General features: G+C 51.7%; 1 protein-coding gene across 7 annotated transcripts in view; it reads left to right on the forward strand.

The window, feature by feature from the left end:
• Window positions 1-20,955, forward strand: part of TNK2 (tyrosine kinase non receptor 2) — a 105,675-nt gene extending 84,720 nt beyond the window's left edge. For 6 of the 7 annotated variants that reach the window (XM_028731902.2, XM_028731903.2, XM_028731904.2 and 3 more), the window contains 7 exons: window positions 1,744-1,938; window positions 8,120-8,211; window positions 9,980-10,024; window positions 13,665-15,046; window positions 17,572-17,667; window positions 18,945-19,072; window positions 20,575-20,955. In XM_028731902.2, the coding sequence (XP_028587735.2) occupies window positions 1,744-1,938; window positions 8,120-8,211; window positions 9,980-10,024; window positions 13,665-15,046; window positions 17,572-17,667; window positions 18,945-19,072; window positions 20,575-20,581 (1,945 nt within the window). In that variant the 3' untranslated portion in view covers window positions 20,582-20,955. The remainder of the gene's footprint in view (window positions 1-1,743; window positions 1,939-8,119; window positions 8,212-9,979; window positions 10,025-13,664; window positions 15,047-17,571; window positions 17,668-18,944; window positions 19,073-20,574) is intronic. The other variant, XM_077929615.1, reaches the window with a different exon arrangement.
• The last annotated feature ends 5,691 nt before the right edge of the window (window positions 20,956-26,646 follow it).

Consider the following 26,646-nt stretch of genomic DNA (forward strand, 5'->3'; position numbering starts at 1 on the left):
GGGAATCCTCCAACTCTTGAAGGAAGAGAGGGCTCTTGATGGCTACTGGCCATAACGGCTATGCTCTGCTGCCAAATTTGGAGGGAGCAATGCTTCTGAATATCTTACGCTCTTCTGCTCAAGTCCTGCTTGCAGAATTCCCACTGGGGCATCTGACAGGACACTGTGAGACCAGGATGCTGGACTAGATGGGACATTGGCCTGATCCAGAAGGGTCCTCTTATGTTCTTGCGTTCACTTGGTTTGCTACAGGAGGTTGCAGTCTGGATGGCTAGCATCCATCTGTTGTGGGTGATGGGTCCGTCCAAAAATAGGATTCTTGGCTCAGTGTCTTTGCCGCTTCTTCAGATATTGCCCGGTGGGTATTGGACATCTGCAGCAGCTGGGATTGGTTCATAGGATCATAGAGTTAGAAGGGCCTTCTCTGTGGTGGCACCCGCCCTGTGGAACGCCCTCCCATCAGATGTGAAGGAAAGCAACAACTATCTGACTTTTAGAAGACTTCAGAAGGCAATCCTGTATCAGGAAGTTTTTAATGTCTAATGCACAATTTTTTATGTGCTGTAAGACGCGGGTGGCGCTGTGGGTTAAACCACAGAGCCTAGGACTTGCCAATCAGAAGGTCGGCGGTTCAAATCCCCGCGACGGGGTGAGCTCCCGTTGCTCGGTCCCAGCTTCTGCCAACCTAGCAGTTTTAAAGCACACCAGTGCAAGTAGATAAATAGGTACTGCTCCGGCAGGAAGGTAAACGGTGTTTCTGTGCGCTGCTCTGGTTCGCCAGAAGCGGCTTAGTCATGCTGGCCACATGACCCGGAAGCTGTACGCCGGCTCCCTCGGCCTATAGAGCGAGATGAGCACGCAACCCCAGGGTCGGTCACGACTGGACCTAATGGTCAGGGTTCCCTTTACCTTTACTAAGCCGCCCAGAGTGGCTGGAGAAACCCAGCCAGATGGACAGGGTATAAATATTATTATTATTATTATTATTATTATTATTATTATTATTATTATTATTATTTAAAAGCCCTATACGGCCTAGGACCCTCGTACCATCTTGGAGGTCCTGGGCCACAAGGAAGTTAGGCTGGCCTCAACCAGAGCCAGGGCTTTTTCGGCTGTGGCCCCGACTTGGTGGAACGCTCTGTCACAAGAGACTAGGGCCCTGCGGGACTTGACATCTTTCCGCAGGGCCTGCAAGACGGAGCTGTTCCACCAGGCCTTTGGCCAAGGCATAGCCTGACCCCCTCCTTTGGTAATCCTCATAGAACTCTAGCCCAATGGTTGCCATTAATTTGACTCCGAATTCATTTTAGAATGAATTGATTTTAGAATGTATTTTAATTAACTTATTGTGATTTTATGTAAACTGTGTTACTTTTACTGTTGTTAGCCGCTCTGAGCCCGGCTTCAGCTGGGGAGGGCGGGATATAAATAAAATTTTATTATTATTATTATTATTTTATTAACTATCTAGTCCAACTACCTGCAATGCAGTAATTAAGCAGAGGTTGCCTACCCAACCTCTACTTAAAAACCTCCAAGGAAGAAGAGTCCACCACCTCTGTTCCTCTGTCAAACAGCTCTTCCCGTCAGAAAATTCTTCCTGATGTTTAGTCGGAATCTACTTTCTATGATTCCCCATCCTATAATGTACAGGTGCTTGCGGATGCTCTGTCTCTGGGGGGGGGGGGGGTAAAAACCTGACCTGCTTTCCTCCTAACCTGTCCCAATTTTGTTCCCCAGGGCTGAGAATTACTGGTGGCGGGGTCAGAACAAACGGACCCTGAAGGTGGGCCAGTTCCCGCGCAACACGGTGACCTCGGTGGCAGGGCTGTCCGCCCACGACATCAGCCAGCCCCTCAAAAACAGCTTCATCCATACGGGCCATGGAGACACCAACCCACAGCAGTGCTGGGGCTTCCCTGATAAGATTGACGAGTAAGAACTTTTGCTCTTTCTCCCCAGTTTCCTTCCCCACAGCTGTGCAGGGGATTCCCGGAAGGACCGGCCGTGGCTGTGGGGGACGTGGCTGGTCACAAGGTTGCCTGCCCCATGAACTAACGCCAGTCTTTGGGGCTCCTCTGGAAAAGCATGCATGTGCCCACTCACAGCCGCTGGCCAAGGCTACCTGGCTCCTGTGCCAGTGGCTCAAGTCCCGTTTCGGTCATGAAGTGGCCTGGGGAGCTGTTTCAGGGCAAGGGAGGGGCCACCAGTTATGGGCCTGATTGGGGCAGTTGGGGGGCTGCCCCACCAGGCTCAGACTGCCCTCACCCTTGCACCTTTGCGGCTTCTGTCTTGCATGCAGTCCAGAGGGTAGCCCACACTGTCTGCTTGCTCCTCCTCAGTCTCTGTGGGGAGGAGGATGGGAGCAAAACTAGACTGGCTTGGCTGACCCTGTCGTTGGCTCTCTGGCGCCACCTGCTGCCAGGCTCCCAGGCTTCCACCCTACCAGTCCCAATGGACACTGTTTGCCACCGCTGGCAATGGAGCTTTCGGCTCAGGTGGACTCCTTCAGGGGCTTTGGTTCCTGCGAGCCATGTGGCGTGCAAGGACCAAGCTGTGGCCACAGCCCAAGCACTGCTCCCGTGGCAGCCATGCCCTGGTTGTGGATAAGTAGCACAGACCTTGTGGGACAGAAATTTGCAGCTGCATCAACTCATATTTGGTCCGCACCCCCCCCCCTCTCTGTAGAATTGTTGTCTTTCCAATGCAGATGTGCTCCAAATTTTGCCCACACTGTAAGGACGCCTTGCATTTTAAATCTTCAGAATGGCAATCCCGTGAGACCTGAATCCTAAATGTCAGTCCATTTTTTTAAAAAAAGAATTGTTTGTCCATACTAAAGATTCTGCTGCCTGAATGATACTCCCTCCCTCTAAAACAGCGGTTCTCAACCTGTGGGTCCCCCAGATGTTGTTGGACTACAACTCCCATCATCCCTGAGCTCTGGCCTTGCTAGCTAGGGGTGATGGGAGTTGTAGTTCAACAACATCTGGGGACCCTCAGGTTGAGAAAGGCAAACAACAACAACTGCACCCCCCCCCCAAAAAAATGTGCTTCTAGATTCTCACATCCCCCCGCCCCTGAATTTAGATTTTGGCAATTTTATCGCCAGGAAATCCAGAACTTTTCATCGTTTCAGAATGTTCAGATTCCAGTTTGACATCTGAAAAGTCATGCTTGTTCGAACCCTGATCCTCTCTGATGGGTCATGAGCACCGTTGCCATGGGCTTTGCAGATGTTGGGGGCCTGTGGTTTTTTGCTATGCGGCTTGTGCCTTTCAACAGTGTGACGCAGCAGCAAGAAAAAGCTAATGTTCTAGACTGCATCAACAGAAGTCTAGTGTCCAGATCAAGGGAAGCAATAGTCCCACTCTATTCTGCCTTGGTCAGACCACGTCTGGGGTCCTGTGTCCAGTTCTGGCCACCACAATTTAAGAAGGATGTTGACAAGCTGGAAGGTGTGCAGAGGAGGGCGACCAAGATGATCAAGGGTCTGGGAACCAAGCCTTATGAGGGCGTTGGGTATGTTTAGCCTGGAGAAGGCTGAGATGTGATACGACCGTCATCTTCAAATATCACATGGAAGGTGGAACAAGCTTGCCTTCTCCTGCTCTGGAGGGTAGGACCCGAACCAGTGGCTTCAAGCTACAAGAAAGGAGGTTTTGACTAAACATCAGGAAGAACTTTCTGACCGACCTGAGAATATACTATGACGCTGCATGTTTTAGGTGGATCAGAGACTGGATTACATTAGATAATAATGACATTCTAGACATGGAGGGATGGAGCGACAGATACGGCTGGCATGCCCACTCTACAATTCTACGACTCTAAGCCGTGGGTGTTGTGAGTTTGGCTTGGCATCGCCCTCTCTTAACCAACCGTCTGCCCTTAACCAAGGCAGGCAGCAGGCTTGTGTTGTGCCCACTGCCAAGCCTCACACTTTGGCCTGGAATCTTTCCTGTGCATGAGCCTCCAGGTCCTTCCTGCAGCTCAGAGGCAAAGGATGGTAGGTCAGATCAGGAAGCGCACCTGCAAAACCCTGCCGTGCCCCATGTTTACGGGTTGCACCCTCTCTTTCCGAGGAATCGTCTCTGAGCTTCGCGTCTGTGTTTCGTCATCTCTTGTGTGGGCGGCAGATGCAGCAGCGCGTTCAGGCTCTGCCAAGCCTGAGATGTTCCCACTGCAGCTGGCAAGGTGTACCAACACTGCCCTTGCCCTCTGCTGTACCAGCCACACCTTGCCTGGCCTTCCCTGCTCCCCACAGCGCTGGTTGGATCGAAACTGGGGTGCCCGACAACACCCAAAGCTTGGGCTGGGCTTAACAGGACGACCCGTGGGGCAGGGCGGAGCAGGGTTTTTTAAGTGTCCAGGAACAAACTTGGGTTTAAGTGCAGCAGATTCAAACCGCCGCTCCCAGGTAGCTGTTCTTTTATTGGCCTGGCAGAAAACTTTGCTTTTCGTCCCCTGGGCCAGTTGTTTGAATTTCCCTCTAGGAAGGCTGCTGCTATGGACACCACAAGGAGATCTGTAAGCCTTCTGTCCTGGGCTGGCTCCATGTAGGGGAGCGGTGGGAGGCACCAGCCAGGGAACCCCCTGGGGAACCCCCAAAGGAAGAAGGCTCAGAGCCCGGGGATTGGCGAGTGGCCAGAGAGTAAAGAAGGAGCAGGCTGGGAGGTGTAAGGAGCAGGAGAGTCAACAGGGTTTAGTGAGCAGGAAGAGGCGGTGGCAGAGGGCAGTGCAGACTCAGAGGCAGGAGAAGAGGGAGACAGAGTGGAGAAGGCTGCTGAAGAATCCAGGGAGTCTCCACCTCCTGCTGCGACAAGCTCCCCTCCCTGCTGGTCTCCTAGGACCCCTGGAGAAATGAAATGGGCAGAACAGTGGGTGTTTCTGGAGAGGAGTCCTAATGGGCACTGGGAAGGTGGGCACCTTCAATCCTTGCAATTGCTTCACCAGGATCTCCTAGAAAGAGTTGCTGAGACCTGAGCTGTGGTTTGTTTCCTAGAATAAAGATTTAGCTGACTTATTGTTTTGGCTGCTGACCTGCACCTGACGCCAGCCCTGGTGGCTTTGGGGGCACAGATCACCTAGCATTTGTGTATTCCCTGCAGCTGATAATGCCTTAAGGGTCCAGAAGGGTTCAGCCACTTATTATTGAGGGGAAGTGCATGGAACAGGTCTCGGTGTTTCGATTTCTGGGAATGGAGTTGAGAGATGACCTAACCTGGGGAGAAAACACTAAAGACCTGATGAAGAGAGCACAGCAGAGGTTATATTTTCTGAGAATCCTCCGGAAAAATAATCTCTCAAAGGACCTGTTGATGGCATTTTACCATTGTACTGTTGAGAGTGTATTAACTTATGGTCTGTGTGTGTGGTTTGGGAGCTGCACGGCCAGGGAAAAAACAATGCTGTCCAGGGTTGTAAAGACTGCGGAGAGAATAATTGGGCGCACTCTTCCCACCTTGGATCAAATCTATGCTTCCAGGTGTCATAAGAAAGCTGCAGAGATAGCGCAGGATAGTGCGCAGCCCGGAAATGATCTCTTTCAGCTTCTGCCTTCTGGAAGAAGGTACAGAAGTTATAAAGACTAGGACTAGCCGCCAGAGAAACAGTTTCTATCCAAATGCAATTTTGGATTTAAACACAGTATAAGGAGTCTCTGTGGGAGTATATTGTATTTAATTATGGGGTATCAGAGTTTTTAGGGGGCTAACCAGGCTGGGATAGCTGGGATAGCAGGCTTGCTGGTTTTTGAATGCCTGATGTAGATTTTTTTCAATTTCGTTGTTCTGTATGGGACAAGGACAATAAAGATTATCGTATCGTAAGGGAAAGTTGTGGCAGTGAGACTTCCTTTTTTATCAGCCCTGCAGCTCCCAAAGTGGGGCAGTACTGCCCCCTGGGGTGGGGTGGTGGGATTACCTAGGAGGTGTAAATGACCATCAGACTGTAAGAAACTGGTATCCCTGTCTCAAGTTCATCAGTTTTGTACATTTAATTCAACTAAATGGCTTTGGCTGGGTTTTGAATGAATGTGCAGCTCATTGTTTCTGTTTGGAATTTCGATGTGTTGTTGTCTTCCTTTGTCCTGTAAACTGCTATTCTGAATAATGCTTTTCATAGGGTAGGGGCCGCTGGGGATGTTTTTATGGAACTGTCAGGAAACTGACATCGGAGCAGAGTGGAGAGGCTAGGCTCCCCAATGATGCCGGAGAGGGAACCAGTACAGGGGTAGAGAGAGCTTCTGCTGGGGAAGAAAGGCAAGGTGACACCAGGAAGAAAGAAGGGATTGAGAGCTCTTCGGAGGGGAGGCTCCGAGACTCTTCTAGTGAGGTCAGTGAGGAGAGTGGAGGACCACCGATAGGCACGCCCACTCTGCGCAGAAGGCTGCTGCGCAGAGAGGCGAGAAGGAGGCTGTCCGTGAAGGAATTTTTATGTTGGAGGAAGTTTAGGAAACGCCCACTGACGGATTCTGCCAGCGACTGAAGCAGTCGTGCCCAAGGGGGGCTGCTCAGCCGGGGAAAACGCAACCGCCTCACGCAGTTTGGAGCAGGTGGAGGTTACACACAGGCAACCCCAATTCCCATGATAGGAACTAACAAGTCAGTAGCTCTAAAAAGGTCAGGTAAAGGTAAAGGGACCCCTGAATTAGGTCTAGTCGTGGCCGACTCTGGGGTTGCCGCGCTCATCTCGTTTTACTGACCGAGGGAGCCGGCGTACAGCTTCCGGATCATGGGGCCAGCATAGAATAGAATAGAATCATAGAGTTGGAATAGACCACAAGGGCCATCGAGTCCAACCCCCTGCCAAGCAGGAAACACCATCAGAGCACTCCTGACATATGGTTGTCAAGCCTCTGCTTAAAGACCTCCAAAGAAGGAGACTCCACCACACTCCTTGGCAGCAAATTCCACTGTCAAACAGCTCTTACTGTCAGGAAGTTCTTCCTAATGTTGAGGTGGAATCTTCTTTCTTGTAGTTTGGATCCATTGCTCCGTGTCCGCTTCTCTGGAGCAGCAGAAAACAACCTTTCTCCCTCCTCTATGTGACATCCTTTTATATATTTGAACATGGCTATCATATCACCCCTTAACCTCCTCTTCTCCAGGCTAAACATGCCCAGCTCCCTTAGCCGTTCCTCATAAGGCATCGTTTCCAGGCCTTTGACCATTTTGGTTGCCCTCCTCTGGACACGTTCCAGTTGGTCAGTGTCCTTCTTGAACTGTGGTGCCCAGAACTGGACACAGTACTCCAGGTGAGGTCTGACCAGAGCAGAATACAGTGGCACTATTACTTCCCTTGATCTAGATGCTATACTCCTATTGATGCAGCCCAGAATTGCATTGGCTTTTTTAGCTGCTGCGTCACACTGTTGGCATGATTTTTTAAAAAAAAGATATTTATTGAAGTTTCAAAAGTATCTAAAAGAAAAAAACAATAATACAAACAAGATACAGACAAAAACAAGTATAATTTCAATCCCTTATTTTCTTATAACTTACTTCCCCGACCTCCTCATACCTCCCCTTTCTGTATTCCAATTTCTAATTATTAGTTCAGCAAATCCTCTCCCTTGTTTTTTATTTAATTTTTAACCTTTCTTTTCTTTTTACTTAATCATTACAGCTGGAAACCACTTAATTTCTAAACTGACATCGTTCTAGCATTCATTAATTTTACAATGTTTCCTAAGATAGTCCTTAAATTTCTTCCAATCTTCTTCCGCCGTCTCTCTTCCCTGGTCTCGGATTCTGCCAGTCATTTCTGCCAGTCCCATATAGTCTAGCAGATGAAGGTGATAGACTATATGGGCACACCGTTGGCATGATTAAGGCGCTTCTGGTAAACCAGAGCCGCACACGGAAACGCCGTTTACCTTCCCGCCGGAGCGGTATCTATTTATCTACTTGCACTTCATGCTTTTGAACTGCTAGGTTGGCAGGAGCAGGGACTGAACAATGGGAGCTCACCCTGTTGCAGGGATTCGAACCACCGACCTTCCGATTGGCAAGCTCTAGGCTCTGTGGTTTAGACCACAGCACCACCCACGTCCCTTAAAAAGTTCAGGAGCCGCTGGTTTATATTCTTTTCTCCTTTCTGCCCTTCTCTGCAGGCTCTACCTGGGCAACCCTATGGACCCTCCCGATGTCCTAGGAGTCGACTTGAACGCAGCCAGGCCCACGCAGCTCCCCGGAAGAGCGAAAAGTAAGGAGGTCCCTGCGCCCCCCAAACCCAATCCCTCACCTATCTCCCCCCCCCCCCCGCCGCCCCCTTGCCGGTGCTAGATCCTGCCCAGCTCAGCCTGAGCCTGCCATAGCAGCAGATATGGATTTGGATGAATGCACTGTAACTCGGAAGAACTACAAAACCCAGCATGCTTGTCTGTGTCATCGCTCCCTGCACTGCATGCTGGGTGTTGTAGTCTGTACGTGTGAAGGAAGCCTGGCTTGCTTGAATCATTTCTCCTTTGACACATGCTGATCCTGGAAGGTTTAGGAAGGTCTCGTGTTTCCAGGAGATCAAACGGTGGTGGTGTCCTCTAAGCTTTTACTGGCTTTGCAATGGCTTCTTGGCCTTCCAACGTTTCTCCTCTTTTTGTTTTGTTCTGGCTCCTCTGCTTCATAGATGCCAATTTCAGAAGGGGGTTGTTGTGGAAGCCTCTAGCAGTATTGGGGTGGGGGGGGAGTTGCAAAATTATTAAATTATTAGACACTTGACTGCAGCAAGAACGTTTGCATCAGCCTTCACTTCCTGGGGGTCTTCCAGATAATTTTTTGCTATGAGTCGCATCAGTCCTCCAGCTAGTCATGGCGCTGGCTGACGCGTGTGGTCAGGCTCCAGGTTGGCCGAGGCCATAGCTGTCAACTTTTCCCTTTTTTAAGGGAAATTCCCTTATTCCAAATAGGATTCCTCGCAAGAAAAGGTAAAGGTTGACAGCTATGGCGAAGGCAGATCTGCATCATCAAGTGTGTCATAGCGTTAGAGTGTTGAACTAAGACCCGGGAGACTCGGGTTCAAATCCTCACTCGGCCCCATGAGGCTCACCGGGTGTGACGTTGGGGGCCAGACACTGCCTTCTCTCAGCCTGACCTACCTCTCAGGGTTGTTGTGAACATAAAACGCGGAGTGGGGAAGAACTCTGCCTGCCACCTTGAGCTCCTTAGAGGGAAGGATGAAATAAACAATAACTAAACGTAATAAACAAATGCAAGGGTGTAAGTGGGTAGTCTTAACCCCCTACGTTTAGAACCACTGACTATCTGTAGGCTAGAGTGTCAAAATGTGATGCAGTTCCTCTGTTCAATGGGAAGGCATGGGAAATTTGGTTGATCTTGAAAATTTTGAAAAATTGGTTCTGTGATTCCTGCACGGTGTCAATTGCAGTGACTTTTCTGCCTTCATGGGACAGCTTTGCACAACTTGGGCATAACCAAACTTTCACATCCCGTTCCTTCCCATCCAGTCCTTTGGAACGGTGCATACCTGGATTATTTTCTTACGTTTCCTCAGACTTCAGGGCGAATCCTGTGAGGCACCTGCAGCAACCGCCTCCTTCCTCCAATCACCTGGTGGCTTTAAGCCAGAGGAGGAGAACTAGTGGCTCTCCAGAGGTTGTCAGTCTCCAGCTGCCATCATCCCTGACCAATGGCCACACTGCCTGGCGCTGATGGGAGCCCCACAACATTTAGGCAGTGTTTCTCAAACGCGGGTCTCCAGCTGCTGTCGGACTACAACTCCCATCATCCCTAGCTAGCAGGACCGGTGGTCAGGGATGATGGGAGTTGTAGTCCGACAACAGCTGGAGACCCACGTTTGAGAAACACCAGGTTCAGAATGGCTTGCTTGCACTGCTCCTTGCCTCTTCTCTAGCTGCTTCTTGCACCCCCCTCCACCCCTCTGCCCTACGCATGATGCTCACTCTTTCTCTTCTGTGGGGTCTCTCTGTTTCTCTCTCTCTCTCTTTCTCCTGCAGGGGAGCCTCCGCCTCGGCCACCTCAGCCCTCGATCCTCCTAAAGAGTAAGTGGGGGAGCTTCTCAGGCCGCTCTGCCCCCTGCGCCTGCTCTCTGCGCGCTCTCTTAGCTCCTCTCTTCACAGGTACCTGGGTGTGCATGTGTGTGTGTGTGTGTCCCGGTGTGAGCTGGGAGAGCTCCCCGCCCTGCATTCAACGACCCCTGCCTGGCTGCACACACAGAGCTACCGGGGGCTTGTGAGGGACTCCAGAGAGGTGCGCAAGCGAGGACACAGGAATACTTCTAGCTAGGGATGAGTCGGCAGTGTAGTGTGGCGCAGCAGCAAAGAAAGCTGATGTGATCCTAGGCTGCAACCGCAGAAGTCTAGTGCCAAGGGAAGTGGAAAAGGGAAAGGTACCCCTGAACGTTGCGGACGACTCTGGGGTTGCGCGCTCATCTCGCTCTATAAGCCGAGGTAGCCAGCGTTTGTCTGCAGACAGCTTCCGGGTCATGTGGCCAGCATGACTAAACCGCTTCTAGCAAACCAGAGCAGCGCACAGAAACGCCGTTTACCTTCCCACCGGAGCGGTACCTATTTATCTACTTGCACTTTGATGTGCTATGTGGGCAGGAGCAGGGACCGAGCAACGGGAGTTCACCCTGTTGAGGGGATTCGAACTGCCAACCTTTTGATCGGCAAGCCCTAGGCTCTGTGGTTTGGACCACAGTGCCACCCACATCCCTAAGGGTAGCAATAGTCCTGCTCTGTTCTGCCTTGGTCAGGCCCCACCGGGAATACTGTGTCCAGTTCTGGGCAGTGCAATTTAAGAAGGATGTTGACAAGCTGGAAGGTGGGCAGAGGAGGGCAACCAAGGTGACCAAGGGTCTGGAAACCAAGCCTGATGAGGAATGGTTGAAGGAGCTGGGTAGGTTTAGCCTGGAGAAGCAGAGACTGAGAGGAGATATAGCCATCTTCAGATATCTCAAAGGCTGTCACACGGAAGAGGGAGCAAGCTTGTTTTCTACATTGGCTCCCCGTACATTTCCGAGTGCAATTCAAAGTGTTGGGGCTGACGTTTAAAGCCCTCGGCCCAGTATATCTGAACGAGCGTCTCCACCCCCATCGTTCTGCCCGGACACTGAGGTCCAGCACAGAGGGCCTTCTGGCGGTTCCCTCACTGCGAGGGGCCAAGCTACAGGGAACCAGGCAGAGGGCCTTCTCGGTGGTGGCACCCGCCCTGTGGAAAGCCCTCCCACCAGATTTCAAGAAAACAACAACTACCTGACTTTTAGAAGACATCTGAAGGCAGCTCAAAGTCAGCACCAACACTCTGAATTGTGCTCAGAAACCCACAAGCAGGATTCATGCACGAGAGCAACCCCTCCTGTGGTTTCCAGCAACTGGGATTCAGAAGCGTTGCTGCCTCCGATTATGGAGGAAGAGCAGGGACATCATACCCATTGATAGTCTTCTCCTCCAAGAATTTGTCCAATCCTCTTTTAAAGCCTTCTGGGTTGTTGGGCACCACTGCCTTTGGCACCAGTGAGTTCCGCAGTTTAACTTCCTTTCGTTTGACCTGAATTTTCCAACATCCAGCTTCTTGGGGTATCCACAAGTTCTAGTGTTATGAGAGGCGGTGGGGCTGGGAGTAACCACTGCCTGAAACCCCAGAGAACTGCTGCCAGTCAGTGTAGGCGATACTGAGTTAGATGGATCCACTCCTGCGCACCAGAGCAGAAAGTGATGGGAGCTTAGCTTAAGATGGTTTCATGGATCCATGCCCAGTCGCCGGGGCCAAAGCATTCAAGTCATAGAATCATAGAATCATAGAGTTGGAATAGACCACAAGGGCCATCGAGTCCAACCCCCTGCCAAGCAGGAAACACCATCAGAGCACTCCTGACATATGGTTGTCAATCCTCTGCTTAAAGACCTCCAAAGGAGGAGACTCCACAAGTCCCTGCTTCCCTTTTGAGTTTAGGGGAGGAAAGCATGTCCTAAAGGGTGTGTGAATTACACTGAGGTGGGCTGCGTCCTTGCATCATGTACTAACCTTGTTACCTGGCAGAGGTAAGAACGGGGGGTGGGTGGGGGGAGGTAGCTAGGGCAGTGGGAGGATGCATGGCTGTGTGGAGTGTGTAGGGAGGAAGCAAGGGGGTTGCAATTCAGGGGGTTGGACTAGATGGCCTTTGGGTCCATTTCCAACCTTGCGATTCCATGGCTCTAAGAAGCATGTGTGTGTTCAGTGCATGGATGGTGGAGACAGCAAAGCAGAACAGCGAGTAGTTCGGTCTTTGTGGCTTTGGGGGGAGGGGGGCGCAGGATTGTTATTTTCAGCTGTTTGCTCCAAACAGATCTTTCTTTGTAACAGGGCTGCTCTCTCCAGATTGGTGTTAGTTTGCTGGAGGGGTGTCTCTTCCGCAACATGTCTCTGATGCAACAATAGTACATCGGTGGTGGGTTTATACAGGGCTGTCCACAAACATAATTCCACTGTCTTGGCTGTTCTGCGATGCTTCCACAATGTTACCGCATTATTGCCATCTACAAGTTTCCTGCTTGACAGGGGGTTGGACTCGATGGCCCTTGTGGTCTCTTCCAACTCTATGATTCTATGATTCTAAGGGCACTCTTCCCCTATAGCGCAAGAAAAGGGGGACAAAAATTAATGAACTGGGACATTAGTTGTTTAAAAGGTTATAGGATCTCAGCAGGAAACTATGGGACATGCGCCATTTAGGAACAAAGCAGTATTTCTGCCCCAAAACAAGTTGTGTTGCGTATTATTGCGTCCTGAGCACAAATCACCACAAGGGCACGATAAAAATGACCTCTGGAAGGGCCTTGTTTCTCTCTGCTTGTGGAATATTGTGGTTTGGACTTCAGTGGCTGATCTGCACGGGGTCAGGGGATGGGCCATCCCAAACTGCAGTAACAAGTTATGGTCCATCCCATCCAACTCTCTGATTCTATCATGGACCAAAGGGGATTCCCCACCACTGCCCACCAACATCCCCTTAAAACCAGCTGCTGGCAACATGGCACTTGTAGGTCCAGGTGGGCCCATGGAAACCACCCCTGATGCCCACAGGGTCCTGGCTGAAATTTGGCTTGAAAGAAGTGTTCTGTTGTGGTTAATAGGTTGCCCTGTGTGCTTGGTTGTGGGAATGTGTGGTGGCTACAACGGTTTCTCAGGTCTGCGCACGGCCCATGGCCACCCTTGCTCTGGAAAAAACCAAAGATAAAAATCATGACCTCAAATGATCACCTACCCCTAAATCCTTTAGGGATATCAAAGATCTGTATCATATTTTCAGACGTTGGTGAAACAAAAGGGTAGAGGAAGGGTTGGGGGTTGATGAGCAGGGGCAGCAATGGGGCAGCCATCAAAGTGTTGAGAGTTGTATAGGATATTATGGAGGTGTCAAGCAACCTTTGCCAAGCTGGTGCCCTCCAGCTGTTTTGGGTGATGGGCATGGTACTCCAAAACATCTAGAGGGCATCCGCTTGGCAAAGACTCAACTAGAGGTTGCCAGGGTTATTGAGATGACCAGGGTTCCCCATAACCCAACCTTATGGGTTCCGAGTGGGGTCAGATGGTATGATGTCAGAAGGACGGGGATTCCTCTTCCTAGCTCAGATAGGCCATGGGCACCGGGGTGCCCTCTGCCCCCAGGACCTCACCCAGACTCCTTTTCCCTTCCAGAGCCTTCGTACGATCCTGTGAGCGAAGAGGACAACCCACTCTCCTTGGGCCTCAAGCACCTCTGCCTAAAGAAGCCCGGCACGGGGCGAGGTCTGCGCCCGGCCAAGCCATCGGCCCGCATCTGCGGCACCAAAGTGGGCGAGAGGCTGCTGCTGCCCCGGACCAAGGGAGGCGCTCTGCCCGGCAGCGAGGTAACGCTGATCGACTTCGGGGACGAACCCGTCCCCACCACCCCCTCGCCCGTCGGGGAGCTCTGCGCTCCCTCTCTGGCGAAGCTGGCCATGGAAGCCTTCTCCCTCTTGGACAAGACACCCCCTCAGAGCCCCACACAAGCTCTGCCCCGGCCCCTCCACCCGACGCCCATCGTGGACTGGGACGCCCGGCCCCTCCCTCCGCCCCCCGCGTACGACGACGTAGCGCAAGACGAAGACGACTTCGAGGTGTGCTCCATCAACAGCGCTGAAGGGCTGGGGGGTAGCCGGGGCGGCTGCAAAAACTGGGAGAAGGGGGAGACCGGGGATGGCTTTGGGTCCAAGGAAGACCCCACGGCTCTCCCGCTGGAGGACAACCTCTTCCTGCCCCCCAAGGAGGTCAAGCAGCCTAGCCCTGCCCAGACGACGGAGCTCTTTCAAGAACTTCAGCAGGAATGCATGAAGCACCTCAACGTGCCCTTGGGATCTTCCTCTGTGGCCTCCACACCCAGCCCAGGGGAGGACAAGCCCCAGATCCCGCCTCGCGTCCCCATCCTGCCCCGACCGATCCGCCGGAACGAGCACGGGCGTTGGTCCGGGGAGCTGTCGCCGGCCTCGGCGGGCGAGGAGGACCGGCCGCCCCAGATCCCGCCACGAGAACCGTTGTCCCAGCCTGGCTCCAGAACTCCCAGCCCCATGGCTCTGCAAGGGGGGTCCCCTCAGCCGAGGACCAACCTGTGCTCCCCGTTGTCCCTGGGGGCCTTCCTGTCCACGTCACCCGGCAAGCAGCCCATGCCCACCACCCAGAGCTTTGCCCTGGACCCCAAGTACGCCACCCCGAAGGTGATCCAAGCGCAAGGGAAGGAGAGCGCCAAGGGGCCTTGCATCTTGCCCATCGTCAAAGATGGCCGGAAGGTCAGCAACACCCACTACTACCTCCTCCCTGAGCGCCCGCCCTACCTGGACAAGTACGAGAAGTTCTTCAAGGAGGCCAAGAACCCCGAGGAAGCCCCGCCTCCGGCCAGGGTGGTCACCACGGCCACTGTCCGACCCATGGTCCAGCAGCAGCCTGACTACAAAGCCAACTTCTCCTCCAACAACAGCAACGTCCCCTTCAAGGCTTCCTGCGGCCTTCAGAAGATCATCTACGACAGCTCCAATAGCCCCAGGCCCTCAGAGAAAATACGGCTGGTGAGTGGTTCCCTTGGGTTGGGTTAAGAGCTCCCCGTGTCGGCGGGCACGCTTCGAAACCTAGCTTGCCGTCCAAAAACGTGACTTGTTGCTTTGTCTGGGTGGACCATGTGCTAAAAAGTAGACCCCCAAATTTTGTGCCAAGGTCCTCCAATGGACTCCTGCGGCAACAAGGGTGCGCGATCTCAGGCCCATGGGCCAAAATGTGGTTGGAACCCTCCCCAGGCCCCACACCTCCTTGCACTCCGGGAGAGCTTTTTCCTGGCTAGATTGTGCCCCTAAATGGCAATAATGCCTAATGGTTGCCTGGGTGAAGGGACGGCTGTGGGCATAAACCTCTGACTCTTTTTGGTTTGCTGGAATGTCGCCAGGTGTCCAGCAGTAGGAGTCGTATTGGTTGCTCTGCCCACATTCCACCACTGGACCCACCCCCACCCCACGGCATCACTAGTTATAATAATTTATAATAATAATTTATGATTTATACCCCGCCCATCTAGCTGGGCTTCGCCAGCCACTCTGGGCGGCTTCCAACACAATATTAAAACACAGTAATGCCTCAAACATTAAAAGCTTCTCTAAACAGGGCTGCCTTCAGATGTTGTCTAAAAGTCTGGTAGTTGTTTTTCTCTTTGACATCTGCTGGGAGGGTGTTCCACAGGGAAGGCGCCACCACCGAGAAGGCCCTCTGCCTGGTTCCCTGTAACTTGGCTTCTTGCAGTGAGGGAACCGCCAGAAGGCCCTCGGCGCTGGACCTCAATGTCCAGGCAGAGCGATGGGGGTGGAGACGCTCCTTCAGATATAATTATTATGCTCCTCCTTTTCCAAACTGCCCTTTGTCAGTGCTGACCCCACGGTGTGACTGGGGGTCACCATTTGGTTATCTGAAAGACCCGAGAGCCATTGCGCTGGGCTGGATGGGCCAATGTTCTGATTCAGCTTCATGTGTACAAACCTGACCCAAATCTCCCCACTAGCCCTCATGGAGCATTTGCATGCGCTCCCTGCTCCCCCAAACTCCGGCAGTTCTCCAAACTCCGGCAGGACCCGGAAGGGCAAGAGACAGGCACACAAATGGGGTTTTCAAAACACAAATTCAAGCAGTAGTTGCTGCCACCACTTCACACTTTTAAAGTCAAAAGTCTGCAGTTAAGACCCAAATACACATTCCCAACATTCTACAGTCTTTGGTTCTCCCAGCATGCTCCTCTCCAACTTGAACCAAAGTTTTTAAACTACTGAGATTTCCCAATATCACCACACCTCATTTTTTGTGTTTATGTCAGGACTGGGAGAGGGCTGCCGCTCAGGGTCAAGGCATCTGATTTCCAAGCAGAGAACTGGGAAGGCCCCCTGCAGAGCTGCTGTCAGTACTTGGTGACCGTAATCAGTGGTTTTCAACCAGTGTGCCGTGGCACCCTGGGGTGCCTTGAATGATGGTCAGGGGTGCCGTTGGCAACACTGGCCTCTGTCCCTCTTTCCTTCCCTCCTTCGTCTGATGCCCTCTTGAGTCTCTGCCTCCCAAAGGCTTGCACAGCTGTTCATTGCAGCAGCGCTGGCTACAAGCTCCCCAGGCGAATGGTGCCTCTGGCGCTGGCCAGGGGGTGCTGGTTGCCAGGAGCTGAGGCGGCCTAGGAGTAAGCAAGCATGCGGGTGAGGAAACCCAGCCAACCAGTGTCACGGTCCGGCCTACGGGCGATCGAAGTCCCGGCTGAGGACGTCAGGACCGGGGGCAAGATGGCGGGGTGGGAGCAGGAACGAGGGTCCAGAAGCCAGGGGTCTGAGGGTCAGGAAGCAGGGAGTCACGAAGTCAAGGGTCCGAGGATCAGGAAGCAAGAAGCCTTCCCAGCTCTAGCCACCAGGTGCAGTGAGTTACCAAGCGGCCTCACCTGTGCGGCCGCATCTTGCCTCTCCAGTACAAACTTAGGAAGGCCCCTATCCTGCGAAGCCCTACTGGTCAGAGGGCCCGGCTCCTGCACACACTCCTGACAGCCAGTCTGCCAGCCCTTGCTGTTGGGAATGGACAGACAAGCCCTAGGCCCCTGTGGGGCAGTGTGAGGAATCACCTCTCTTGGGGGTGGGGCAGCTCAGAGACCAGGGATGGCGGCAGAGGCTACCTTGATGACTCCCAAGGTGAGGGGAGAGGAGAGGAGGCTGAGGGAGGGTGTTCGAAAAAGTCTGAGAGGCTGCCCGCTCTGCAGGCAAGGGGGGACCTCACTGGGCTCCTGAGCCCCACAGGGGAGCTGCAGAAAGAAGGTAGTTGGTCAAGGGAGCCGTGGACCCAAAAAGGTTGAAAACCTCTGAGCTAGATGGACCAAAACTAGTTCAGGCTGAGTTTCTGTTTCTAAAAACGGGTGGGAGTTTTAAACTGAGTTCTTATTACGGTTTTGTTTCTCTGCACTGCATTTACGTAAGGGGGTCTGAATTCTGCGCAGAGAAGTAAATAATAATAATAATAATAATAATAATAATAATAATAATAATAATAAACCATTCTCTTGCTACATTTGTGCTTTTCGCTGCAGGTCCAAGAGACGGTTCACGGCGTCACCACGGAGGAGTGCCACACGGCACTGCAAAACCACAGCTGGAACGTGCAGAAGGCCATTCAGTACCTGAAGGTAAACGGCAGCCAGGGAGGTGTGCTTTGGGTGGGGAGGGCCGTGGCTCAGCCGTAGGGCATCCTCTCTGCATGCAATAGGCCTCAAGCCGGGAGAGAGGGCTCTTGCCTGAAATCCTGGAGAACCGCGGCTGGTTGGTGGAGACGGAGGGAGGAATAGTCTGGGTACAAGGCCGCTTCCTGTGTTCCTTGCCATCCCAATATTGCAAGAAGGGAAGGAGCTCTTCCATCCAAATAATAATAATAATAATAATAATAATTTATTATTTATACCCCGCCCATCTGGCTGGGCTTTCCCAGCCACTCTGGGTGGCTTCCCAAAAAATATTACAATACTATAATACATCAAACATTAAAAGCTTCCCTAAACAGGGCTGCCTTCAGATGTTTTCTAAAAGTCTGGTAGTTGTTGTTCTCTTTGACATCTGGTGGGAGGGCATTCCACAGGGCGGGTGCCACTACCGAGAAGGCTCTCTGCCTGGTTCCCTGTAACTTGGCTTCTTGCAGTGAGGGAACCGCCAGAAGGCACTTGGGAGATGGACCCCGGTGTCTGGGCTGAACGATTGGGGTGGAGACGCTCCTTCAGATATACTGGACTGAGGCGATTTAGGGCTTTAAAGGTCAGCACCAACACTTTGAATTGTGCTCGGAAACGTACTGGGAGCCAATATAGGTCTTTCAAGACTGGTGTTATGTGGTCTCAGTGGCCACTCCCAGTCACCAGTCTAGCTGCCGCGTTCTGGATTAGTTGCAGTTTCCGGGTCACCTTCAAAGGTAGCCCCATGTAGAGCACATTGCAGTAGTCCAAGCGGGAGAAAACCAGAGCATGCACCACTCTGGCGAGACAGTCTGCGGGCAGGTAGGGTCTCAGCCTGCGTACCAGATGGAGCTGGTAGACAGCTGCCCTGGACACAGACTTGACCTGCGCCTCCATGGACAGCTGTGAGTCCAAAATGTCTCCCAGGCTGCGCACCTGGTCCTTCAGGGGCACAGTTACCCCATTCAGGACCAGGGAATCCTCCACACCTGCCTGCCTCCTGTCCCCCATAAACAGTACTTCTGTCTTGTCAGGATTCAACCTCAATCTGTTAGCCGCCATCCAACCTCCAATACTGCCAGGACAATGTCTCCTTGCTGCACTGGGCTCACTGAGCTCCCTCCACTGGCCGGGTTGGGCACAGCCCCAGGATGGGAGCCCAGCACCCGTGAGTCTGCTGCTCTGAGCCTTACCTGCCTGCCTCCCCCCAGCTCAGCCTTGTGCCCTGTCCTTCCCCACAGGTGGAGCAGCTCTTCTGCCTGGGCCTCAAGACACGGCTGGAGTGCCACAAGGTCCTGGAGATGTTCGACTGGAACCTGGAGCAGGCCAGCTCTCACTTGCTGGATCCCTACAGCGCCTTCCGGCTCAAGTAAGAGCAGGACAACGCTTTGTGCCACGGCTGTGGACTGATTTCTCGGTGGCTGCCTGCTCCGTGGGGCAGAGAAGCCAGGGTGGCCTCAGTAGATCACCTAGAGCAGAGAGGTGGTGGGGCAGGGGACCTTTTTTCATCCTGGGGTCATGGGCCAGCACAAAAGCGGGTGGGGAAGCAGACCTAAATGCTGACCTTAGCAGCCCAAATGCTACCCTACATTTCCATCCATTCGTTTTATTATATTTTCACGCGGCTTTTCACTCACACGAGTAAAAAAGCGGCTAACAAACAAGAAATACCAACAACACGACAGAACATCCCCAGGACAACATAAACCATATGGAATAATTAACAGATCGCCAGCAAAACTATGACAAACCATTAGTGAAACAAACCACCTTCCATAAAACGCTATTAACGAAACAACTAAAAAATTAAGCTAAACAGCAAACCAAAATCAGGTTAAGGAATTGCAAAGCATTGCAGCACTCATTATGCACAAAATAGGATTAATGACATTAACAAATTAATTACCAAAAACAAGCTAAGCACTGTTGAAGCCGCACACATACACTCTCTCCAACCCCATGACTACTACTACTGCTACTTATTATTATTAGTAGTAGTATTAGTATTAGTATTTCAATTTATATACCACCCTTTATCAAAAGATATCAGGGCAGTGTACAACATTAGGGGGTTGGACTAGATGATGCTTGAGGGTCTTCTCCAACCCTACAATTCTATGATTCTCTGATTACAAAACACCAATGACAAAAACGTAATACAGGCATAGTAAAAAGCAAATTGGCAGACAGCCTAATCTTACACTCTGTTCAGCAAAAGACAGAGGCACATAATACCCGTACCAGAAACTCCATCCTGAAGCCAAGGCAGGTGAAAAAGGCTGTTGCCTGATGGTGGGGAAAGTCCTTGGCTGATGCTCAGATGCAGTATCACATGGAGAGAGAGGATTCAATATGGACAGCTACCGTATTTTTCGCTCTATAAGACGCAGCAGACCATAAGACACACCTAGTTTGGAAGAGGAAAACAGGGGGGGGGGGGATTTTGAATCCCAGAAACCAGGAAAGCAAGTGGGATCACTGAGCAGCGATCCCGATAGCTGTCCTGGCTTATGGGATAGCCGCGTGCAGCCTCTCCCGGGCAAGGGGAGCCTTTATCCGGGAGAGGCTGCTCCCCCAAGAGCCGTGCTCCCTTTAAAGAGTGCGCGGAGTGTGTGTGTGGCTCTTGGGGGCTTTTCCCCCAAGGGAGCGCTGAGCAGAGCCTCCCACCTGCATTCGCTCCATAAGACGCACACACCTTTCCCCTGACTTTTTTGGAGGGGGAAAGTGTGTCTTATAGAGCGAAAAATACGGTATCTCTCTCTCTTTCGTTTTTGGGAAGGGTTGGGGGACTCTCTGCTTCCTCAGAGGCCCACTCCACATTTACTGAATTCTTGCTGTCGTCGTCCACTTACTGAATCTTTCCCCTTGCAGGCGGTGAGCTGCAGGAGGACCCCAAAACAGGAGTGGTTGACCCGACGTGGGTTCCCGTGGTTGGTGCTGCTGAGGAGCCCTTTCTGAGGAGGTGTACGGACCGAGCCTAAGTTGCCCCGAGGCAGAGGACAGCAGAGCAGAGGCACACAAGACTGTAGCTTGGTCCCGCTGGGCCAGACCCGCACGCGTTCCCCCCGCACCAGAGACCGGGCCACTGACCCTTCCCCCTCCGCCGACCCCAGGCGGCTTCGTGTTTGCTTGTCGTCGTCGTCCCCGTCCCCCCGCTTCCGGCCATTATTTCCATTGCTTCGTGTCGGATTTATTTTGTAAAGAGAAGTGTTACATTAATATATAAATATACTATTCTATTTTGGAGAGAAAGGAGTGGCGGTCAAATGGCAATTCATGTCCGTGGGCGAATGGGGCGGGCAGGGGGGTGGAGAGTGTTTGGGCGAGGACTTCGTGGAAACTGGTCGCGTTGGAGTCCAGTAGGAGAAGGTGCAAGCCTAAGAATTCTGAAGGTTTTTCTTCCTGGAAATGGAAGCATCCCTTTTTTCACACAGCTGCCAGCCCTCAATAGCTAGTATAAGGTAAAGGGACCCCTGACCATTAGGTCCAGTCGTGGCTGACTCTGGGGTTGCGGCGCTCATCTCGCTTTATTGGCCGAGGGAGCCGGCGTACAGCTTCCGGGTCATGTGGCCAGCATGACTAAGCCGCTTCTGGCGAACCAGAGCGGTGCACAGAAACACCGTTTACCTTCCCACCGGAGTGGTACCTATTTATCTACTTGCACTTTGATGTGCTTTTGAACTGCTAGGTTGGCAGAAGCTGGGACCAAGCAACGGGAGCTCACCCTGTCACGGGGATTCGAACCGCCGACCTTCTGATCGGCAAGTCCTAGGCTCTGTGGTTTAACCCAGTGTTTCCCAACCTTTTTTGGGCAAAGGCACACTTGCTTGATGAAAAAAATCTTGAGGCACACCACCATTACAGCCCCGTGACGTCAGCACGCAGCGTCACGCCGGGAGGGAAGGGCGCCGGGGCGCTGCTGCTGCTGCTGCCGCCGCCACTCCCGACAGGCATGGGCCCAGCTGAGGCGGCGGCGGCTGTTGTGGTGGTGGCGGCGATAGCGGGCGGAGGAGGGGCCGGCGGCGGGGCCGAGGTGGCCGGCGGCGGCGGGGGAGGCGGCGGCGGGTGGAGCAGGAGGGCGGCCGAGGCCGGTGAGGGAGTAGGGTTGCCCGGGGCTTGAGGAGCCGTCGCCGGGAGTTGCTGCTGCTGTTGTTGCTGCTGCTGCCCGGACATGCCGGCCTCCTCCTCGTCCGCTGTCTCGCGCTCCTCCCTTTTGCGCGCGCTGCCCCGGCGCCGCCCCATTGGCCGGGTCCTGTCAGCTGATCCTGTGTGTGTGTGTGAGGGGAGAATGGAGAGAGAAACCTCGGCACCACCACCGCGGAGCCGCCCCCGGCTCGACGCAGATCCTCGCTGTCGCCGCCCCGCCTCTCGCCGCCCAACTCGCCCGACTCCCTCCCACGGCACACCAGGCAACGCCTCGCGGCACACTAATGTGCCGCGGAACACCGGTTGGGAAACACTGGTTTAACCCACAGTGCCACCCGCGTCCAATAGCTAGTATAGTTATACTTTATTAGGCATAGCAAACCACACATTATCAAACAGACACCGTATACACATTGTGCAAAATACAAGCTCAACATAACAAGGTTTGTCCCAGTCAGATCTTTAACTCCAGAGAAAATCAGTTTTCATAAATAATACAATACAGCACTACCGAATCCCCAATCAATTAAGAACCACTAATTCTCTTTATAATGACCCAGTCTTTCTATATGGACAGCACTCAAAACTTCAGCTACTATTAAAGTAATTCGATCATTCCTGTCCGAAAGCAGGTCCTGAACAGTTGGTAGCATAGAAATCAGCCTATTGAGTTGTAAGGCCTCTAATAATTGTGTTCTGGCATAAATGCCAAAATCACAAGAAATGAAAATATGTTCCAAAGTATCAAGTTCCTGTTTACTACATTTGCAGAGACGATCTGATTCTGGGAGAGCTAAAGATCTTCCTCTCACTATCATTGAGGGAAACATATTAAATCTGGCTAAATAGCCTGCACAATTCATGATTCTTCAGATTTGTCATGTATCCCTTTTGAAAATCTCTACACAAAGGGAGATTTAAATAGAGGGGAGATCAAGTGCTGTGCTTTGCAACCTTGAGAATAGAGAGAACACTTTTTTCTGTAAGATTCTTCCTGATAATTTCCCAAGTATCTTTGGAGTCAGAATTTCCAAAGTCAGTTAGATTAAGCCCTACCAAGTTCAATTTTCTCCTACAAACCAATGATAAATTGTAAATTACATTATCACTTAAGAGGTTGTAAAGGAGAGAATTAGGAGATAGGTAAAGGTAAAGGGACCCCTGACCATTAGGTCCAGTCGTGAACGACTCTGGGGTTGCGACGCTCATCTCGCTTTACTGGCCGAGGAAGCCGGTGTACAGCTTCCGGGTCATGTGGCCAGCATGACTAATTCGCTTCTGGCGAACCAGAGCAGCGCACGGAAACGCCGTTTACCTTCCTGCCAGAGCGGTACCTATTTATCTACTTGCACTTTGACGTGCTTTCAAACTGCTAGGTTGGCAGGAGCAGGGACTGAGCAACAGGAGCTCACCCTGTCGCGGGGATTCGAACCGCCGACATTCTGATCAGCAATACAACTTAAAAACAAAATTAAAATACATTAAAGTATTGAAACATTAAAATATTAAAATGTAGCCTCATCACAGGAGGAGAAAGGAAAAGAAAAAAGAAAGAGGGGGAGGGAATCAAATTGGCTCCAAGCCAAAGGCCAGGCGGAACAACTCTGTCTTACAGGCCCTGCGGAAAGAAATCAGATCCCACAGGCCCTGGTCTCATGAGACAGAGCATTCCACCAAGCCGGAGCCAGTGTTGAAAAGGCCCTGGCTGTGGTTGAAGCTAATCTAACTTCCTTAGGGCCCGGGACCACTAGGATGTTGCTATTTATGGACCTTGAGGCTCTCCGTGGGGCATACCAGGAGAGGCGGTCCCATAGGTACGAGGGTCCTAGGCCATGAAGGGCTTTAAAGGTCAAAACCAGCACCTTAAATCTGACCCTGTACTCCACCGGGAGCCAGTGCAGCTTGAAAAGCGCTGGGTGAATATGCTCCCATGGCAAAGACCGCACGAGGAGCCTCGCCGCAGCATTCTGCACCCGCTGGAGTTTCTAGGACAGCTTCAAGGGCCGCCCCGCGTAGAGCGAATTACAGTAGTCAAGCCTGGAGATGACCGTCGCATGGATCACTGTGGCCAGGTCGGGGCGGGAAAGGTAAGGGACCAACTGCTTGATGCGGCGAAGGTGGAAAAATGTCGCCTTGGCTGTTGCTGTAACCTGCGCCTCCATGGAAAGGGAGGCATCAAGGATTACACCCAAACTCTTAACGGAAGGCAATGGCACTAATTGGGCCCCCGCAAGAGAAGGGAGTTGGTCCCTCATCCCAATGCCATCCCGACCTAGCCATAGGACCTCTGTCTTCGAAGGATTTAGTTTCAATCGGCTCCCACGAAACCATCCAGCCACAGCTTCCAAGGTCAGTGTGTCCGGGGCCGAGTCGGTGTGGCCATCCATCAGCAGATAGAGCTGAGTGTCATCAGCATATTGGTGACAGCCCAGCCCAAAGCTCCAGACAATCAGGGCAAGGGGGCGCATAAAGATGTTAAAAAGCATCGGGGAGAGGATTGCGCCCTGCGGCACTCCACACACCAAAGAGTGGCGCAACGACAAATAAGGTTCTATTAAAATTGGTGCGTTGTTTCTTCACTGTTTTATATCTGCACCAGTAACTTTTCATAATTTGAACCTCCATGAAGCTCTCCAGAGGCAAGACCAGCTTGGAGGGAAACGTCCGTTGGAGCAAAGCATTCCATTGTCGTTTCTCATTGGTTGCCCCGGCCATTTCCCTGCCCATTATGACATCAATAACTGCCATGGGCACTTGATCTCAACCGCCACCTTGTCTGGTTCAGTTGCTGGCAGTCCTTGGCTCAAGTCAGTAATGTCCAGGGCACATCTTCAGTTGCGTTGACCACCAAACCTTTCTACACTCATTTTCCTTTCATCTGTTGGCTTACTATGGATTTGAAACAGTGAGACTTTTAAGGGTGGAAAACACCTCTTTAGCCACTGTCCCAGGTTGGCAGCGAAATCATTCCCTCTTATTTGCTCAGCAGATAGGATGCAATCATTTTTTTCCCCTCCTTTTGTTTTCCATTCTTTTCAAAAGATGCAAGATTGTGGGTAGAACACTTACTGGGCTAGGGCGGTCTCTTGCAAAATGATTCATTATTTACACAGCTCCATTAGTGTTCGCTGTGTGTTGCATTGTATCATATTGTTATACTGCACCCCAATTTCTGAGAGATATTTCGGGGTTTCCAATCTGCATATAAGGTCATATTCCTTCAAATGACATCATTGGAGGTTTGTGCTTTTTTGATATATGGTATTATTTGCCCAGATCTACAGGCTGAGCATAACTTAACTCCAAGAGATGTCCCAAAGTTTACATATTTCAATAATTTCTATATCATTTCATAATTCCCTCTAAGCAGTTTACAGATTAAACAGAACATTACGAAATACAACATTACAAAAGAAGATCAAATATAGAATACAATAAATATCCTAGTTTAAATAAGTATAATTAACAGGAAGGCAATATATTTGTGTAAACATAACTTGGGGAGAAACATTCCAAATAAAAAACAGATACAGATCCAAAACTCAGTCTCTCTTGATCGCTGATTTTGTGTGTCTAAAATCTTCTAGACAACTTTCTAGGGGCCACTTATGAGCTGTATGCGTTGCAGGATTTCAATAGGATGCTCTATTGAGGAATCTCAGGTGAGCTCCACACGCGATGGAAGTTGCTCCCAGTACCAGTCACCACACAGAAATGGCTTAAGGTCCGAATAATTTACTATTGCAGAAGATAAGGCTCACTAAAACAGTTCTGGACATAGATAGACGCAGCTTGTAGGCTATTGCAGATACAGATATGTACAGATATATACAAGTGCAAAGTATCTCTGTTGCTCCAAATAAACTCCACCAATTCAAGATGTAACACTGGACAAGTAACACCAACAGACTGATGTCTCACATACTAACTGCAAGCTAACAGATAACTGAGCCGACACGCATTAATCACAGATACAGTTGTGGCACTGGGTGAATGCCCAGTGCCTGGGCTTGCTAGCATACATGAGCCAATATCAACATTCCCCCAGCAGCGCTTCCTGCTAAACGAATCGGAGAATGGTTTGGAGACAGTCGTTGCAAGAGCTTAGCAGCTGGGAAGACTCAGTGTCCTCGCCCAAAAATGCAGGTAAGCTCCTCTCGCTGATGACACAGTCATAGGGTGCTTCCAGAGGTGGAGATCTTCCTTCACAGCTGGAGGCAGCAATGCTTCTGAATACCAGTTGCTGGAAGCCGCAAGAGAGGGGAGGGCGCTTGCGTTCAATGCCTGCTTGAGGGTTTCCTGTTGGTGCATCATGTCCTCATTCTTCAGAAAAGGAAGCATGTTTATGAAAATGCTCTTGAGTCTGCTGCCTGGAGAATAAAGTTAAAGGTAAAGGGACCCCTGACCATTAGGTCCAGTCGTGGCCGACTCTGGGGTTGCGGCGCTCATCTCGCTTTATTGGCCGAGGGAGCCGGCGTACAGTTTCCGGGTCATGTGGCCAGCAGGACTAAGCCGCTTCTGGCGAACCAGAGCAGCACACAGAAATGCCGTTTACCTTCCCGCTGGAGTGGTACCTATTTATCTACTTGCACTTGGACGTGCTTTCAAACTGCTAGGTTGGCAGGAGCTGGGACCGAGCAATGGGAGCTCACCCCGTCACGGGGATTCGAACTGCCAACCTTCTGATCGGCAAGCCCTAGGCTCTGTGGTTTAACCCACAGCGCCACCTGTGTTTAACCTGGTTTAAGCTGGAGAATAGGTTTGTCTTAATTGCCAGCACAAATCACAGCTTTGCAC

The sequence above is a fragment of the Podarcis muralis genome, chromosome 6, assembly GCF_964188315.1.
Source record: "Podarcis muralis chromosome 6, rPodMur119.hap1.1, whole genome shotgun sequence".
Classification (NCBI taxonomy): domain Eukaryota; kingdom Metazoa; phylum Chordata; class Lepidosauria; order Squamata; family Lacertidae; genus Podarcis; species Podarcis muralis.